At 41.1% G+C, this 19,355-nt stretch overlaps 2 protein-coding genes across 4 annotated transcripts in view; one reads left to right on the forward strand and one right to left on the reverse strand.

The window, feature by feature from the left end:
- Positions 1-11,436, forward strand: part of STK26 (serine/threonine kinase 26) — a gene marked incomplete at its 5' end in the record, with an annotated part of 58,440 nt that extends 47,004 nt beyond the window's left edge. Inside the window, 8 exon segments of the mRNA NM_001143727.1 lie at positions 4,750-4,858; positions 4,950-5,107; positions 6,251-6,436; positions 7,570-7,718; positions 8,915-9,008; positions 9,392-9,454; positions 9,537-9,673; positions 11,012-11,436. Coding sequence (NP_001137199.1) covers positions 4,750-4,858; positions 4,950-5,107; positions 6,251-6,436; positions 7,570-7,718; positions 8,915-9,008; positions 9,392-9,454; positions 9,537-9,673; positions 11,012-11,036 — 921 coding nt within the window. The 3' untranslated portion in view covers positions 11,037-11,436.
- FRMD7 (FERM domain containing 7) overlaps positions 14,883-19,355 on the reverse strand; it is a 53,073-nt gene continuing 48,600 nt past the window's right edge. For all 3 annotated transcript variants that reach the window (XM_021080498.1, XM_021080497.1, XM_021080499.1), the window contains exons 10-12: positions 17,671-17,739; positions 17,482-17,557; positions 14,883-16,435 (exon numbers count right to left, since the gene is read on the reverse strand). In XM_021080498.1, the coding sequence (XP_020936157.1) occupies positions 15,341-16,435; positions 17,482-17,557; positions 17,671-17,739 (1,240 nt within the window). In that variant the 3' untranslated portion in view covers positions 14,883-15,340. The remainder of the gene's footprint in view (positions 16,436-17,481; positions 17,558-17,670; positions 17,740-19,355) is intronic.

Below are 19,355 nucleotides of genomic sequence, written 5' to 3' on the forward strand. Positions count from 1 at the left end.
AGCTGAAGAAAATAAAATCCCCCCCCCCAGAATAGGAATGAGTGTGTGACATCTGCCATCAGTTTAGAGTTTTACTTGACATGCTTATCCCTGAAAAGACTGAGCGTTCTTAGATTTTTTTCAATGTGTTATTCAGATAACTGTCTCTAAAAGTGATTCTTGGGTTCTGACCAAGAAGGCCTACAGACCCAGCTCTCTGCAGAGTTCGCTCTGCTCCTCTGTAGGTCATTAGGAAATGCGATGGCATTTCTTGTCACAATGACTTGGAAATGCCACAGCCATTTTAGCGGGCAGGGACTAGGTGTCTAAAATCCTGCGGTGTTGGGGAAAAGTTCTCCCACTCAATGAAGAGGTGGTCGTGTACAACATATTTTTGAGAAAGCCTGGTTGTTTTCCCCAGGTGGTGTGATTCTATCGGGTGTGGGCGCCCCCCACCTTTAAAGTCTTTATTAATATGACATTGTATTTAAAATTCGGTAGCAATGTCTGAAGACACCTTTGTGTAATAGAATGACCACTGGGCCGGCCTCTGGGAGTTTGAGGTTATAGGGCTGGCTCTATTTATAACTAAATCTGTGACTGTGAACCAGACACATAAATTCCTTGGACTGGATGGCCTATAAAACAAAGAAGCTGCACCAAGTTCTCTTCCATCTTTAATATTATATGATTTTTATATACTATGCTTCTGCCTTTGAAATTATAGCCTGCTGTTTCTAAAAATAAAGTATTTTGATGATTAAGATCACTAAGTAATGGAGTTTCCCCTGTGTCACAGCAGGTTAAGGAGCCAGCATGGTCTCTGCAGAGGCTCGGATCGCTGGTGAGGTACGGGTTCAATCCCCGGCCTGGCACAGTGGGCTAAGGATCCAGCATTGCTGCACCTGTGACAGAGGGGGCAGCTGCAGCTCGGATTCGGTCCCTGGCCTGCCACCTTCCACATGCCGCAGGTGCAGCCAAAAAAGGGAAAAAAATTTAAAATAAAAAGATCAAGCAATATTTTATTTCTTACTTGTTAAAGTGGAGGTGAGTTTTTGTGACTGAAAATGATCAAAGGGCTTTAGTCCTGACTGCGCATTGACTCCAAAGTTTCAAATGATGCTATGAACAGAAATGACCATAAGCTCTTTTCTTCCCTTTAGACAAAACCATATTTAAAACCATTCTAAAGAAATGGTAATTGAACTTGATGGAGCACCTCATCTTCTAGGAATTCATCTCAGTTTAATCACTTGCTGAGTTCGGTAATCCTTCCTTGTGTCTGATCTAATTCTCATATCCTAAAGCTCGAGTGGATTTTTTTTTTCCCGCTCTCTCCTCTCTAGTGAGAGAACATAGCTGGTGTTTCTTAGTATAATAATCCTTCATGCATATGGACTCTGGTCTCATTCTCCTCTTGCAGTTAAATGATCTCATCTCTATTTGTCTTGTCACGTAGTTTTATTATGCAATAGTTTTTTCATTAGCTCCACAAGAAGCCTTGCAATTGCTCCGCGATCCTCCGTCCACTTTTTAAATATTAAGAGACTTCTCCAAATTTATCACCGTTACCTTCGCTCTTCCCCGAAGGTGCTCACCATGTCGCTTCCCTGATTTGCAGGCATTGGCAAAGCTAGTGCACTGCTCTCATCAGGATCTCTGATGGCAACGTTAAGCCGCGGACCCTGGCCCAGCCCAAACGAATGCAATCTGTATCCCCCAGTAGTAGTTCGGTTGGTTTTATGAAATCTCTGAATGAAGTGATCATGTGATCTTAATCTCATGCTGCCCTTCTGATCCCTGCCTAAATAGAGCAAATATCAATTAGCCCTGAGTGGCTGAAAATCAAGACACCTAGATCCTAGTCCTAGTTCTGCCTTTGACTTCGCTGGCTCGTATCGGGCCCGCCATTTAACCTGTGCCTTACTTTCCTCACATGTTCCATGGAGAAAATTGTAGTCTCCTTGCTTTTGTTTTTCCAGCTCTAACACTTGATAATGTTGTGATTTAATTATAAACCTCATTTGATGAGAGTTCCCTGCTGGCCTAGCGGTTCAGGATCTGGCATTGCCACTCGTGTGGCGCGGGTTCCATCCCTGGCCTGGGAACTTCTGCATGCTGTGGGTGTAGCCAAAAATAAAAATGAAATGAACCTCATTTCACTGGACTTTGTAGGGAGAGCAAATCATGAGAAAATATGCTGTTTCTTCTTCACATATAGGCCTGTGCAAATGAACGCTACCCTTTGGGGAATCTAAGAAAGGATCAGGCTTACAGAAGGGCACTGCTGCCAGGGACAAGAGGGGTATGCTGGGCAGAAAGTGTTCATCCCTTTAAACTGGTGCCTGAGTAGTGGCATGTGATCATGGCTCGTAATTTATGTCAACATTATATAGTGTACACCTCGAGATGCCCTCCCATTCTTACCAAAAAATTAGCTGTATGTGAACAGACTTTGAACATGCCGTACATTTTTTTTTTGGTATTGAATTTACTGTACCTCACTTCTTTCCAGTAAGTATTGCGGTGGCTTACAAACAAAAACATACACTAAGGTTCATAGACTAAAACATGAGCACCACGGGGAAAAGGTGGAAGCAACGTGCTAAGTGCAGGCGAGGGCGGCACACAACATGCTGCCTTAGGGAGCGGCTGGAAGTCCAAGGAGTGCGGACAAGACCCCCAAGCCCATGAGCAGACAGTCTTTGAAAGAGAAAATGTCCCTCTCGAATATCCTCGGTTGACCCCAGGGGCCATTTAACACAAGGCCAATACACTGCCCTGGAGGCAGAAGTATGAGCTCCGAGAGACCTGGGCTGGTGGCCTTCCGTCTTTGGAGAGATGTCACTTGTGCGCTCCAAGGACAGGGGGCCAAGAGCTCGGCATCACCTCTCCCAAGGCTGCATTGGAAGTGTTTAAAAAAGCAGACTCTGCTCCCTCTACTTGACATTCCTTCTCTTTCCAATGCCCTTAGTTCTCCTTTTCTGACCGTTATCATCATGGCTAAGGAAACATTTTTAACCACAAGGTTTGGGATGGTTTTCTGGCTGATAAGGAGCAAGAAAAACCAACTCTGCCACTACCCCCTTCCCCTTTCCCTGCCACGGAGGGTCTCCTCCTTCCTCCTGCCAGTACCCAGTTAGCTGAGATGTTCTGGCGTTGTCACTGCAGTGGACCTCAGTGGACCAGATAAGCTAACGGGTCTTTTACTTTGGGACCACTTTTCTGTTGGTTTCTACTGCAAATATATTTTTTAAAATTCTGTGTTATCCAGGGCACTTTTAGAAATCCTCTGCAATGATAGCTAGTACCTTTGGAGAGCTGGTAGCTTTTACAATGACCGCTAGGACCTTGCCCAATTTCTGAAGTGACTGAGGGTATACCTCCTCTGGCCCTGGTCAACATACATTATGACCAGTGATCCTAAGTGCTCATCTTAAAAGTAGCGCGACTTTGCCTTTACGTTGTGTGGCAGTACCTCAGAATTTCTCTGCCAACAATCAATAGAATAATACGCCATTTTTACCTTTTGGATGCGACTTTAATCACTGCTCTTTAAATAGAAACTTTCAGGGTGGAAGTTGTTATATTTGAACATAAAGAGAGAACGTTACCTCGGAAAGGCACCCATTGAACTACGACCATCCCTGGAGTATATATACTATGTAGCCAGACCATGGTTAATACGAGACCCGAAGTATGGGTTCTATTTTAAGCTGTGAAATTTCAACATGAAAGTGCCCTTTATTCAGAATAAATATGGCATTCATGAAAGATGAAATACAGAAGGTGCCAAAGAGCTGTGAATCCCTCCCAGTGTGAGGCAGAATGCGCAATATTTGATTTTCACCACCTCTTCCCTCCTTCCAGCAAACAGAACTCTACCTCAGCTCTGACTTGAGATTCCCACCCTTTCCTGTAATAATATTGTACAGTCCACTGTTTGTGCTTTATGAGGTACTAGAATTTTTAAATAACCATTTATTTTAAAGAGAGATTTTCAGATATTCCATTACAAGTTCTCCTGAAACCTAATCATTGCTTTCCTTGTATTGCAGTTAGAACTATTGGCTTTAGTACAGGGATGGGGAAGGAAAGAGAAATGGGTTATATTTATTTGAAAAACTGGATCCTGCCATGATGTGATCATTTTTTTTTTACAATGCAAGTCTGAATAGTTTATTATATTCCTAGCTAAACCTTAAATCTGCGTCTCAAAAAAGGCTCCATGCTTTACAGTGGTTTTTGAAATTCGTCAATGCTAAGAACTGTGCTACAGCTAACCCATGTGATCAAATTGGGTTGCTGCAGAGATCCTATGGGCTGCCCGATCTAAAAATCAGTTCAGTGTAAATATTGAATGCGTTGTACATGGCAGATGCCAAAATTTTAAGTAGCTGATTTCGTTTTTCCTATCTGAAAAAAAAAGCTAATTCAGTCATTATTAAGCATATTTCTTAGATCTTTGATGTAAATATTTAAGAACCTCAGAATTTAGAGCGATTATACAGGTAATACTGCTTATATTAATCTTACATTACTCTTTCCAGATTAAATCTAATGATTGAAAACCCTTTTAGCCTTTTGATTTGACTTTTCTACTCCTTCCTCGCCTTAAAATTTTTGCTCATTTGTTTAAATATTGACTTAATAAAGAGAACTGCCTCATATATCTAAGCAATCCCCTTCTTTCAAAGATCACATCCAGTTTGAACTTTATTGTTCCAAACTTTGACATGTATATGTGTCTGTGTGTTTTTTCCCTCTAAGCTGCGAGCTGGTCCATTTGATGAGTTCCAGATTGCGACCATGCTAAAAGAAATTTTGAAAGGTCTGGACTACCTGCATTCAGAAAAGAAAATTCACCGAGACATAAAAGGTATACAGAAGCCTAATATGAACCTGAGGAAAAAAAAATAGATGCATTCTGAGGAAGCTGAGGTTCTTTTGGTTTCTTTTTTTCCTCCTAGCTGCCAATGTCTTGCTCTCAGAACAAGGAGATGTCAAACTTGCTGATTTTGGAGTTGCTGGCCAGCTGACAGATACACAAATTAAAAGAAACACCTTTGTGGGAACACCATTTTGGATGGCTCCTGAAGTTATTCAGCAGTCAGCTTATGACTCAAAAGTAAAGTGTTACCTGTCCAAACTGTTTGGTTTTTAATGATAAGTTTTATATAATGCACTATCCACTTTAACAAACTACCCTAACTCTCCTTCCTTTTAAAGTATTTCTAAAGCTAGATTCATGTCAGATGTTGCTGTTACATCATAACTTCCCTTGATGCTGGTAATATTTGGACCCTATTCCCTTCAATGGCCTTCCATCCTACTTGGAATAAAGTCCAGGGTCCTTACAATCACATACGTGGCCCCTGTACAATCTGGCCCTCACCTGCCTCTCCAGCCTCATCTCCTCTCACTGCCCTCTATTTTCCACCTGCTTCAGCCACAGCGGCCTCATTGCTGTTGCATAAACATGGCAAGTACCCTCTGGCCTCAGGACCTTTGCACTTGCCTTTTCCTCCACCTGGAATAACCTTCCCACCAGTTGGGTCTCTGCTTCAACATTACCTACCCAGAATAGTCTTGCCTAGCCATCCTGTGTAAATCTGCAGCCCCTCTGCCCCCTCATTTATTATTCCCTTATCCTGGCTTACTATTTTCTTCACAGAACTTAGCACCATCAGACATCCTATTATTAATTTATTTGTCTGTCTCTTCTACTAGAACATAAATAAGCCCCTTGAGAACAGGGGTTTTTGTCTGTTTAGCCACCACCTGAATCCTCGGTGCCTAGAATGCAATAACAGCACAAAGTAGGGAATTTGACTTTTTTTTAATAAATGAATTCTATGAATAAAAATTTAGTAACATCACATTTCTTGAGACATTTACTATTGTATGACCGTGCGCTTCCACAGACTCTTTTTTTTATTTTTTATTTTTTGGTCTTTTTGTCTTTCTAGGGCCACACCCGTGGCCTATGGAGGTTCCCAGGTTAGAGGTCGAATCGGAGCTGTAGCCGCTGGCCTACGCCCCAGCCACAGCAACGCCAGATCCAAGCCATGTCTGCGATCTACATCTCAGCTCACAGCAACACCGGATCCGTAACCCACTGGGCAAGGCCAGGGATTGAACCCACAACCTCATGGTTCCTAGTCGGATGCGCCAACCGCTGAGCCACGATGGGAACTCCTTCCACAGACTCTTTTGAGGCAATGTGTTGGAATGGAACTTCAGGGTAATGGTCTTTTCTTCCTTACCTTAGGCTGACATTTGGTCCCTGGGAATCACCGCTATTGAACTAGCCAAGGGAGAGCCACCGAACTCTGATATGCATCCAATGAGGGTTCTGTTTCTTATCCCAAAAAACAATCCTCCAACTCTTGTCGGAGACTTTACTAAATCCTTTAAGGAGTTTATTGATGCTTGCCTGAACAAAGATCCATCATTTGTGAGTATATATGCTACTACTACGGTTTTCTACGGTTAGATCCACATGGAGCCACTGTAGGTGGTTCAATGGTAAGGAGTACAGTACGTGTGAAAATTGTCTAAGATCCATCCACAAACCTGATTCCTCCCTCCATGTTGCTAATTCTGTTCCCTTCTTGACAAGATCCATAGTTCCTTCTCTCCTTTTCCTGTATCTTTTTCTCTTTTTTTGTGGTACCCAGCTTCTTCCTTATTCTGTTGATTATTTCCTGGCTTAGGGGGAAAGAAATGTGAGAAGTAAAGTTCATTTTCTAGGATGTTATTATTAAAGTATATGTATGATTATTCCCATTGATTTTTATTCAGCTGTGTGTTTGTTTTCCATGAAACGGTGTTTGCATTTCACGATTTTTTATTTAATGTTTGGAAATGCCAACATAAAGTTGTGTACTTTTCCTAAAGTCTAATGAGCTCTATTCATTTACTTGGCAAATTTGATTACAGTTGTTTTACTGTTTTTAAAATAAAGCTGCCTGATGACTTCTAGAATCTAGAAATATACAAATACTGTCTAAGTTCAAAGTAACTATTTTAAATTGCTAATGAATATTCTGGTACTGATAAAATACTAAAGGGGAAAATATCCCCCACAGCACCTGGTATTTCTATTTAGACACAACATGAATTAAGGTGTGATGGGAAAGGGATTAGTCTGGGGGTCGTAGGATGTGTGCAGATAATAACAAAGAAACAGCCTTGCTAGTTTTCATCCTTTTTTCCAATTTCCAGTAAATGTAACGAAAGTATTTTAAAGCACTATTTGGAAATACTTTAAAAGTTTTACTTGATTATCGAAATCCTGCCATGTGTTTCTCTGCTTTTAAGAAAGCCCTGCCTGCCCGTTTGCTGGTAGGTAGGCCACCTTTTGCCCATTCGGCTGTAACAAGTGGGCAGCAAAGTAGCGAATTTAATTTGGTTGCCTTGAGCCACTTCAGAAATAGAATTACCTAGTGTCCTATGACATTTTAGTTGTCTTCCTGTCTACAGACATGCTTTTATGCCTTTCAGCTTAATAACTGCAATGATTTCTTATCACTCCGTGCAATCATAGAGCCTAGAAATATTCACGCATCCTGCCTCTTTGTTCCTTAGCGTCCTACAGCTAAAGAACTTCTGAAACATAAATTCATCGTAAAAAATTCAAAGAAGACTTCTTATCTGACCGAGCTGATAGATCGATTTAAGAGATGGAAGGCAGAAGGACACAGTGATGATGAATCTGATTCTGAAGGCTCTGATTCGTACGTGCAAATTATTCAATTTTTATGTAGACAGCACATTTTAATATTACAACATCTTTTAACTACAATCCAATATGCTTTCCCAAGCATAAAATATAAACTCTGCTCTAGAGTTTGACTTTAGAAACTGGCCATCTTTTAAAATCACAACCTGTAGAGCACAATGAATTTGGAAACAGATTTTTTTCTTAGAAATGAATTGCTTTAGTTTTAAATGGTCTTGGTCTAACCCCTAGTGGATACTTAAGTATATTACAAAATTTTGGAACAAGATTCAATTTAAGGTGTTTTCTTAGTTTGCCCAAAGTGATACGGAGCTATGTCTTCTCATACTTTGGAGGCAACCTGCAAAATCCCTCTGGAGAACTAACTTTTCCCACTTTTCTTGGCCATGTACCAAAATGGTCAGATTGGTACATACTTATTTATATCTGATTTCTATCCCCTAAAATGTTGCATTGTTTTTTAGCTGCAGCAATTTACATTACCATTTTAGCCTCTAAGTCCATAACTTACTTAATTCAGCCTAAAAAGTCTGCCGGCTACACCAGCATTTATTCCTCCACTGGGTGAACTGATACCGAGGTAACACCAATTTTTTTTAGATAATACCTGCATTTATGAGAAATCTCCCAACTTTTGAAAAGGATAAAAAAAAAAAGATCAGGATAGGGGTTCCCACTGTGGCACAGAGGGATTGGGAACCTGGCACAGTGGGTTAAGCATCCGGCATTGCTAATACCCACGGCTCAAATCTGATACCTGGCCCAGGAAGTGTATGTGCTGTGCAATGGCTTAAAAAGAAAAAAAAAAAATGAGGATGGTTTTTTGTACCCTGTTCTACTCTCTGTTGCCTTAGCTGCCCATGACACTCACCCATGAAGCCTTAAAAAAAAAAAAAAACAAATCACTAAGCCACACTACAGGGGATCCTGATCCAGTCAGTGGGAAGGGGTGGGGGCCGGCCTTTATATTATGGAGTTAGAGGTCTTCACATGTGATTCTGGTACACACTTTAGAGTTGAGAACCACTGCTGCTGTCCCGTAGAAAGTAGTGTCGACTTGAAGCTGAAGATCAAATGATTTTTTAACACATCGGGACAGTTTTCCATTCAGAATCTGACAGCATTGACTTGGTATTTTCACCACCTATACCATTTAGGAACTTATGGAAGTATCTTTGGCCATCTCTTTAGGGAATCCACCACCAGGGAAAATAATACTCATCCCGAATGGAGCTTTACCACCGTGCGAAAGAAGCCTGATCCAAAGAAGCTACAGAACGGGGCAGTATGTATATCCAGATGTTCACCTCCTCTTGTTAGGACTAGATAGTGCGATTATGATGGCCAAACATTGTTAGAATCGAATACCCCTGAATGCCTGTCCGTTAGTTTTGAGCTAATTAAGAAATGATCAGAGAAGTCTTTTAAGTGGCCATTGGTATGTTTTAAAATGCATTTTCCCTAGAGATAGCTAAACCCGGTGGAAACAGGTCTATCAGTTGGAATCCTAGAAGTTAGAGGCCTCTGGATGATATAGATGGGAGTTATTGATGGGAAGAAAGCATGAAGACTTGCCTTACATTGGGTCTTTGGGGGGAGGGATGCAAATTAACACACATGAATGATTATTTTCATTTCATGTATATAATTTATAACATTTGTTCAAAGGAGCAAGATCTTGTGCAAACCCTGAGCTGTTTGTCTATGATAATCACACCTGCATTTGCTGAAGTAAGTACAGATTCATTAGCTTTGGAGATCTATTTGAAGAAGTATAGTAATTGTAAATGTTATAATTATTGATCTTTCTCAGCTTAAACAGCAGGATGAGAATAATGCTAGCAGGAATCAGGCAATTGAAGAACTAGAGAAAAGCATTGCCGTGGCCGAAGCTGCCTGTCCTGGCATCACAGATAAAATGGTGAAGAAATTAATTGAAAAATTTCAAAAGTAAGCTTGAAATGTCATTTTTTAAAATCGATTTTGGAGCGTTACCACTGTAGCTCAGCGGGTTAAGAACCCGACAGTGTCACTGAGGATGCAGATTTGATCCCTAGCCTCGCTCAGTGGGCTAAGGATCCAGCGTTGCCACAAGCTGTGGCATAGGTCACAGATAATGGCTTGGATCTGACATGGTTGCTGTGGCCGTGGCATAGGCCGGCAGCTGCAGCTCCAGTTCTGCCCCTAGCCTGGGAACTTCCACATGCCACGGGTACAGCCCCCAATAAAAGCAAAAGGAAACAAAAGAACAAAACAACTATTTTGACATGTTACTGCTGGATGTTCATTTATGGTGTCATAATTACCTACTTGATTCAGTCATTTCGATTATTCCTAACCAAGTCCATTCTTAATAGTCACATACTTGAAACCTGTTCTGTTTGTGGCCCATCTTCAACACTAGCTTTTGGATTCTTCTCTTCGGGCAGTACAAGGTAGTTTGCCACTGAATGAAATGGCCTGTGGTTTTTTTTGGTTTTGTTTTGTTTTGTTTTCCTTTCCCTGTTCGTAGGCAGGCGTATAGACAAAAGGTCACAGGGCATGATCTTATTTGGACCCTTGTAAATACCATTTAGAAATGCTTTCATTCTTGCCACTCTTCTTATCGCACTGCTATTCACATAGTTTCAGTGCCAAAGTTCATCAAGTTTAACCCCCATAAGAAAAGTTAAGGAAAGAATTTTAGGTATAGAAACTCAGTGAAGACTCTGAAAGGTTCTCATGTCTATATTTCAGTGTCTATAGTGCCTCTTAAAGTGTTGGTTTAATTTTGTTCACATTCAGTGAAGTTCTTCCATTTAATTTTTTAATTCTCTTTTTAAACAAGACTTTTGTATGCATGTACAAACACACGCAATTCCTTAGCTCAAGCAAGTTATAGAGCAGTACTAATCTCAGCCTTAATCTCGTTATATCACTTCTTTGTATTTGTGATGCCACTGGGATCAAGTTGGAACAGACCAGACAGCCTGTAAACCACATACTCTCCTAGATCTTTCTTGCTGATAAAGTCTGTTTGTACTCATCAGCTAAAGCCCCTCTTAAAATCCTTTCGTTTTTAATGGAAAACCTGCCCTCTCTTCGCCAGCTTGCAAACGAATCAGTTGCAAGTTGTAAAATCGGACGCAGAAGGGATTTTGGAACTCCTTTCTATTTTAATGTCTACATGATGAGAGGCAATAGAAAAAAAAATTGTTTGCTGCATCAACTCGATTGCAGAGTTCATATGAATGAAAAATGTGCACATGCATAGTTATATATCAATTTAAGTTTTTCTTAATTTTATAGGTGTTCAGCAGATGAATCCCCCTAAGAAATGTCTTGTTATTGGCTTCTCTTTCATATGGACCCAGAGAAACCCACCAAAGCTACTTCAAGCTTAACAATGCTTAACTCATGAGCTCCATGTGCCTTTTGGATCTTTGCGACATTGAAGATTTGAAAGAAGCTATTCAACTATTTTGTGATGGTGTTTATCATTTTATATTTTAAAGAGATTATTTTGTAAGAAATAACTTTTAATACTATAGTTTCAGCTGTATTCTAGAAAAGGTTGAGATACAGTTTTGCTTTTAGGTATCATTATTACTTAAGTTACTAGGATGAATACCTTTCATGTTTTGATCTTTAGTTAACTGTACACTCATGAAACATACAGGTATTTCACAGTCATCCTAAATATTCAACTTTCGTAAGTCATCAAGCTTCAAAAAGCTTTTTTTTTTTAACACAAGCATATTCTAAAAATGACTCTTGGAAGGGAGGTGGAGACAAGTCAGACATTCTTAAAACAGAAGTTTTTTTGATAAGCTTTTAGAAATGACATCTGGAAAGGTATTGACTCTTCTACCAAGTTGATGGTATTCCAGGCAGCTCAGTGACAATCACATTGGAGAGCCCGGTGTTGGAAGCATTTATAGGCAACATGTAGCAACAGAGGTACCTCTTGGTGTGCAGTATTTACCTTCTCTTTTAGAAGAGGCAATTGACCCTTCTTTAAGTTAACACGTTGGAAAGTTAAAGCAATACCAATTAGCCGAGGATGGGTTTTTTAGTAATACTGGAAGAACTAGTCAGGATTCATTTTTAAAATCACCTCAAATCACATATCATATGCTTGGATTTGGGGAGCTCAAAAGAAGCTGATCATAATGTGATCATAAATACCTGATCAACAGGTATGACTATAATTTACACCAGCATATTTTTGGCATGGTAGTAAAATGTCTTATAAACTATTTATACATTTTTTTTTTGTTCTTCAAACTATCCAGTACATGTAAGCATCATTTGTTCATTTTTGAAAGGGTATTTAAGCATTTTTTGATTCACATGAAAATAATCATAGTACAGGATGATTTCTGCCCGCACAAAGGTAAGTTAGACTGTACAGTTAAATTTTCAGTTATATTTATGGTACTGTTACGTGGGTAATACCTTTTTCCTTTAAGCCCAGTATATATATTATGCTTGCCTAAGTTCTGAAGTGGGGCTATATTTCAGTAGTTGTAGAATTATTGATATTGATTAGTTTTAATAGTTAATGTTTTATTGTTTGGATCTGCACAATTTGGTTTTTGCACAAAAGTCATTTTAATACATCTGAATAATTGCCAAATATTAGAAGAAAGGTGTTCTTGAAGTAAAGAGTATAGTTTTTACAGTGGCCATTACCTCCTCCTTTTTTTGTAATAATGCAGACACTTGAATAAGTAGTTCATTGCGCGTCATATGCCCAGCAGATTTTTGCATTGGTGCCTATACTGTAACAATTACTTTTAACACGTATTTTGAAGTAATAGTTCAGTTAAAATTTTCAGCTGCTGTGTAACGCTATGTAATTGCAGTTTATAATTTGTAGAGGTCTGGTAATAGTTTTGCAAATCACATCGTGTACTAAATGAATATTTTTGTAAAAGTAAAAGCAACAAATTTTTAAATTGATAATTTGAAACTTTACAGCGCAACTGCATCATGGATAAAAAATTGTATTGCTTATTCATTAGAGCTATTAGTCCTGTAAACTGTTTCTGGGTGAAGCGTACTTCAGTGTTTTGGGGGGCTAAAAATAAATATTTAAATTTCATGGTCCTCGGCATTTTTCTTGAGGTGGGGCATGGTATCACATTTTAATTTTTTCAAATTATTTCTCCTTGGCCCTTTAATTTATTGTTGGAACTTTAACACCAGTGTCTCCATTGGAAACTGGAAGATAGTCTTTTTTTTTTTTTGCTTTTTAGGTCCGCCCCCGCAGCATAGGGAGGTTCCCAGGCTAGGGGTTGAATTGGAGCTAAAGCTGAGTCTGCGACCTACACCACAGCTCACGGCAGTGCCAGATCCTTAACCCACTGAGCGAGGCCGAGGATGGAACCTGCCAACCTCATGGTTCCTAGTCGGATTCATTTCTGCTGCGCCATAATGGGAACTCCCTTCAAATTTTTATTAAGCATTGATTATGGCTCCAGTGAACATCTGTCCTGATTTCTGCCTGCTGTCCTGACAGAATCATTAGTAGAATCTTCTTTCAATCAAAAACGTCCTTGTAGGTTGAACAATACATTATATGGTCCCTCTAATTATAGTTTGATTAGGAAGTCTTACACAGATTTGACCCCTTTATTTCTCTAGGGAAAACAAATTTCACAAAGATTTCTAGAAGTTGAGATGAGAAATAACATATAATCTTAAAGGAATTTGAGTTTTTCCTAGAGAAAAGATCAAAGATGAACTTAATATACAGCTTTGAGTATCTATAGGATTAATTATAGGTGATTGGACTTCAATGAATTATTGTTAAATAGCTACTCTAGACTTATTGGTTACCGGCTTTGATTCCAGGAGTGGGAAGAAAAGTGCTCGAATGCTGAAAGGGGGTCATGAGATATATTAAAAGGGATTTTTCTGATGTAAGGACTAGGAGAGGAAGAACTACTCCATCCGTCTTTTCTCCGTTCAGTCATATATAAAATAGGTTGGTGATGTAATTGCATCATTTCTTTGATGTCATTACCTAACATTATCTCGTAAACATGTTGTATGTAACACTAAAATCAATAAACCAAATAAAGTTCTCAGATAGAATGTTATACCTTCCAAGGGGAATAAGAGAGAAATTCTGCATGGGTCAAGAAGAAAATTTGGGGCGTTCCCATTGTGGCTCAGCGCTAACAAACCTGACCAATATCCATGAGGATGCAGGTTCGATCCCTGGCCTCGCTCAGTGGATTAAGGATCTGGCATTGCCGTGAGCTGTGGTGTAGGTGGCAGACGCAGCTCGGATCCTGCGTTGCTGTGGCTCTGGCGTAGGCTGGCAGCTCCAGCTCCGATTCGACCCTTAGCCTAGGAACCTCCATATGCTGCAGGTGTGGCCCTAAGAGACAAAAAAAAAAAAAAAAAAAGAATTTTGATTCATTAATCCTGTCTGGATTTTTGTACTTCCTTTTTCTTTTAAGCTATCCCCATTCTACCACGTCTCCATCCCTGCCTCCCTCCTTTTCCTTGTTCCCTGACTGCACCTTCCTCACTTAGAGCCTGGAGCCAATCACTTCTGATATTGATTAAAACAAAAGGAAGATCATCTTACAACCTATTTTTTAAATAAGTGGGTTTCTATCGCCCTTTATTAAAAATGCTATTCATCTCATTTCCTTGCTTACATGCACGCAGCAAGATATAGCAGAAAATAAATTCTTGCAGGAGAGATTAGATAAACAAACCAACATGTTAACTTATCTTTCACTACATATTATAGTTAAGAATAGAGAAGTAATAAGTCAAACACATACATATATTATCCTCCTCAGGCAGATATCTCGCTTCAGAAATTGATCAATTCACGAATTTCTGGGGTTTTGAATCCTGCCAAGTCCTAGTTTAATTCATTATAAACGTGTGTTCTTTTGCAAGAATCTATGTTCCTTCTTCTTCCTGAAGTAGAGGAGGGCCATGCTGCCTCTAATATAGGCTATTAAAGATGGAAGTCTTTAGAAATTCTCATGTGGCACAGCGGGTTAAGGATCCAGCATTGTCACTGCTGCGGCTTGGGTCACTGCTGAGGCACAGGTTCCATCCCTGGCCGGGGAACTTCCACATGCCAAGAGCACAACCCCCACCCCTGCCCCCGAATCAAAGTCTTTAACATAAAACAGGACCATTTTTACTGGACCCCACACAAATAATAAGGACCAAAACCTTTAATCATAGCATCGCTTAAGAACAAAAGGTCCAACACGCAGTCTACTAAATTACTAAGTAATGTCAGAAGCCAATGCTGTAGGCCAACCCATATTGTCACTCTTGAGTGCTGAAGAGCCTGACGTCATTTCTAATGTCTCTATGGGGAAATAAAGGAGATGACAAATCCCCACCTCACGCTGCCACGGGGCTGGTGAGGAAAGGACATGTTCCAGAATGATTCAGAGGGAGGAGAAGAGTAGGGCTTGAGGAACGAGGCAGCAGCTCGATCTTCCGGAAGCTGGGTTCCCACACTTAGAAGAATCCCGTAATACCAAATGCACAGTAACAAAGAAAATGGTTTGTGCAGAAAGTTCCTTCTGTTTTAAGCAACTCAGTCGGGAACGTGGACCTGGCCTAGAAATGTTCATAGAGTTCACACTTTTAAGCTAAAAAGTAATTACACGGTTTCTGCAAAGTCCTGTCCTCAGCAGCTGGTGTATTGAAAGAGACCTCTTCATCTTCTTCATCTAGCTGGAGACTCCCAGAAGAGAGGCGGATTCTGGCCATGGGCGACCTTATTCCTTTGCCATACAAAGAGCAGTAGTCTGGTTTCAGAATCTCTGATTCAGAATCGCTGGATTCACTGGCTACATACCTTTCTGTGGCTCCCTGATCCATTAAAACGGGTGGAAACGCCTGCTCTGCAAACATATATGTAAACAGGTCAGCTTTACGACTCAGAGCAGGACAAGGCCCTAAAGGTCTAAATTCTGACCCAAAAGGAAAACGGATCGTTTTCATGTCTGATTGGCTCTGGGACCGTTTAGGGGGTTGCTCTTGACTGTTACCTGCAAAGGCATCATCACAAGTCGGATTGTCTCCTTCTAAATCTACACTGATGTTGCTCCTACCAGTAGTCCTGGCCTTCGCTTCTTGGAGTTCTTGAAAGTCTTGCTGAATGCTCTTCATTCTGATGTTTCTTGGGCTTCTTTTGGCTGGCTTCACTGCAGTAGGCTGTAGACAGCTGCCTGGCCTTTCTCGTTCCTCTGCCATGAGCGGAGACCGTCTGGGCACCTGGGGTGGTCTGTCCACGTAAAAAAAGACTTGGGGAGGCATGATATCAACCTGCTGTCCAGTACAAGGAATATAGGGCACGTCCGTGTAGGTTAGCTGCCTTGCCGGACTCACTTTGCTCGTGAGGCCAGAACATGTGCTCAGGTGATTGTCAGCAAACTTACGGCTTGTTTGGAAGGAGGTCAGAGGACTCCTTTCCTCAAAGTAGTCTCTCGGGGCAGTGTCAGGGTCGGGGTCAGTGTTAAAGACAGGGTCTGTATAAAGAAAAGGGAAAGAAGAACTGCTCTGGGACGGATGTAAGGACGTGGGGTCTGCCTCTGGTCTGGAACGCTCCAGCTCGGCTGCAAACGTCACCTCCACTGCAGAGTTTCTCCTCCTACTGTCCAGCACAGGCTCGGACGCGTGTACGCCATTCACGTTTCGGTAGTACCCACTGCCATAGGCTAGTCTCAAATCTTCCACCTTTAGAGAAAGGACATGTTGGTGAAAGAAAGAAAAAGCCATTTGGTGGGGGTGGGAGCGGGGATCTAAATCAGCCTTGCATTTTGCAACCATGGTTTTTCACAAAGTCGCTTCGGTCCATGTTCTATTCCGGGGTTGATACATAGACACATCAAGAGTAATCATCACTTGGGCCACATCCCAATTTATGTGCTGAAAAAATAGACATGACATTCTCCTTTCTCAGCAGTCACACTCCAGCCCCTGCATTCTCTATATACTTCAGCCGGCATTGTACTTTAAACAGTATGGTTAAGTAGCTATATCCATCAGCTAGGAGTTCTGCCTTTTGGCTCTGCCTTTACTTGCTGTGTGACCTTAGGTAAGAATCCTCACCTCCCTGTTCCAGCTTCCTCCCTACTTTCTGTACAATGGTGGGACGAGGGCTCTGAATAACATGAGAGGGTCAAACATTAGCTGGTACCTTCCAGCATTATACCTCGGTGATGTCTTCTAGATAAAAACCGCCTGTGACTTGAAGATAGGACTTATGAGACCCATAATTCATTTTTCTTAGGGAGAGCAAAGGAAAATAATTAACACGGTTCATGCTATAAAACTCCAATGGAGCCATCATGTCACAGTTCTGGGAGAATAGCACTTTGTTCCTAAGTTACCAAAATGACATAGCAAACCCTCAACCCCAGACCTTATAGCATCCTCTAAGCCTTAAGATGTTCATAGGTAAAAAAGCGGAGCTTTCAGTTTTAAAAACACGAAGCACTAGAAATTCATTTGGATCTGCATTTTGCAGAATGTTAGCAATACAGGTTTCAGTGTAAAGATGGGCCGGATCTTTCCAGTCTGTCAGGTACACACCAGTTTACCCAATGGTCTTCTACTGGTTGGAGATACCGAGCTGGCAGATCTCCCCAGGAGGCTCAGCAACGTGAACAGAGTTACCTTTTTACATACGGGGAGATTCTGGCAGAATCAATTCTTGGAATCATTTGAACTGTAGATGCATTACATTTATCTAAAGAAGAAGGACTTTTCAAAAACCTTACTTGTTTTGACACATCAGAGAGGAGGTCTGGTGAGGACCTGCACTGGCGCTCGTGGTACTGGGATGGGTGATGTTTCCTGAAATCCCCAAAAAGAAGGAATTGAAATGGCCTTCACGTGAATACAGAAGCCCTATAATTCTCTATATTCACCTGAAAATCAGCATGATGGAGAGAAACAAAACCACATACCTTTCAAATGGCAGGCTCTTCAACCTCCCTTTTTTTCCATATTCCAAGAGTTGCCTTTGGGTTCTTCCGCTGTCATAAAAACAAGATAAACGCTTTATTAATAATGTCCTTCGAGTAAGTTACTAAGACTCAAAAGTGTGACTCGTGGTTGAAATCGAAAGAGTCTGGATGGGAGTTCCCATTGTGGCTCAGTGGCAACGAACCCATCTAGTATCCATGAGGTTGCGGGTTCGATCCCTGGCCTTGCACAGTGGGTTAAGGATCCGGCATTGCCGTGAGCTGCGGTGTAGGTCGCAGACGCGGCTTGGATGCCATGTTGCTGTGGTGTAGGCCAGCAGCTGTAGCTCTGATTGGACCCCTTGCCTGGGAACTTCCATATGCCTCAAGTGTGGCCCTAGAAAGACAAAAAAAAAAAAAAGATTCTGGATGAATGACATGTTGTGAATCTCTGACCATCACATTCATAATATCCCTTTAGCCCAGGATCAGGTGGAGAAACCTCAACGACTCAGGACCCAGACATTTTTCAAAAGCCTCTGAACAGGGCTACATAACAATTACAAATTCTGGCCTTGAAAACTAATATACTTTCCTTTAAAGGCCTCTCCCCTTCCTCCAAATTTACACATAATTTCTAATGAGGCTATTTGTCTGGTTTCCTATTCTATGACAGGAGAAAAACAGCTAACTGAACAGTAGAAGAAGCTTGCTCCAGTCAGACATACATGAGCCAAGAAAGCCAGTTGATTGCTGGGAGAAACACAGGAGCCAAAAAAGAAATCACGAGAATAATAAAACCCCCAAAGTCCGGGCCATTTATCACTGCGGCTCAGGGTCCGACGTGCCTCCCCCGCCCTGAGGCCGGCACTGCACTACAGCTGCTGGCAGAGGATACTAAGTGATGTTTATAATAACTCAGGTCATTAAGAAAAGGGCAAAATATGCTCAGTATCATCTGTTTAAGAAGGCAGGGATTTGGAGCATACATTTTGGAAAGATTCCATAAAAATATGTACATTTTTTAAAAGATCTCATTTTTACTGGGGCAGGCTTCCGCTACTTGAAAAATCCTTTAGAGGAAGCACTGGATTCGAATTTTTTATTTTAGCTAAGAGATTTGAAGGCGTCTTTCAAAGAAATCCTAGGTGGGTGGGTTCAAGTGAAAACATGTTCTTATTTCAACCTTCAAGGTGTTAGCCTATAGTAGGAAGCCTCTACTACAAATACTACTTAACCTCTCAAATCCTTTTTTTTTTTTTTTTTTTTGCTTTTTAGGGCCACACCCATGGCATATGATGGTTCCCAGGCTAGGAGTCCAATTGGAGCTACAGCTGTCAGCCTACGCCACAGCCACAGCAACACCAGATCCTTAACCCATTGAGTGAGACCAGGGATCGAACCCGCAACCTCATGGTTCCTAGTCAGATTCGTTTCCGCTGTGCCACGATGGGAACTCCAACCTCTCAAACCTTGTAGCCCCTCCAGTACTTTCTCATCCTATCTTTTGCCTCATCGCCACAAAAGGATGTTGAGCTTTCCTCCCCATGGCTAGCATGTTAAGTTGCGTATAATAAGGAAAAGAGGAGTTTTGCTATGTTTTCTCAAAGAGCATACACCCCCCCATCTTTGCAGAAATTCCCATCTAACCTCTAAGTGGGGTGCACCCATCCCTTTGCCTCCCAGCT

Source organism: Sus scrofa, chromosome X, assembly GCF_000003025.6.
Source record: "Sus scrofa isolate TJ Tabasco breed Duroc chromosome X, Sscrofa11.1, whole genome shotgun sequence".
Lineage (NCBI taxonomy): Eukaryota > Metazoa > Chordata > Mammalia > Artiodactyla > Suidae > Sus > Sus scrofa.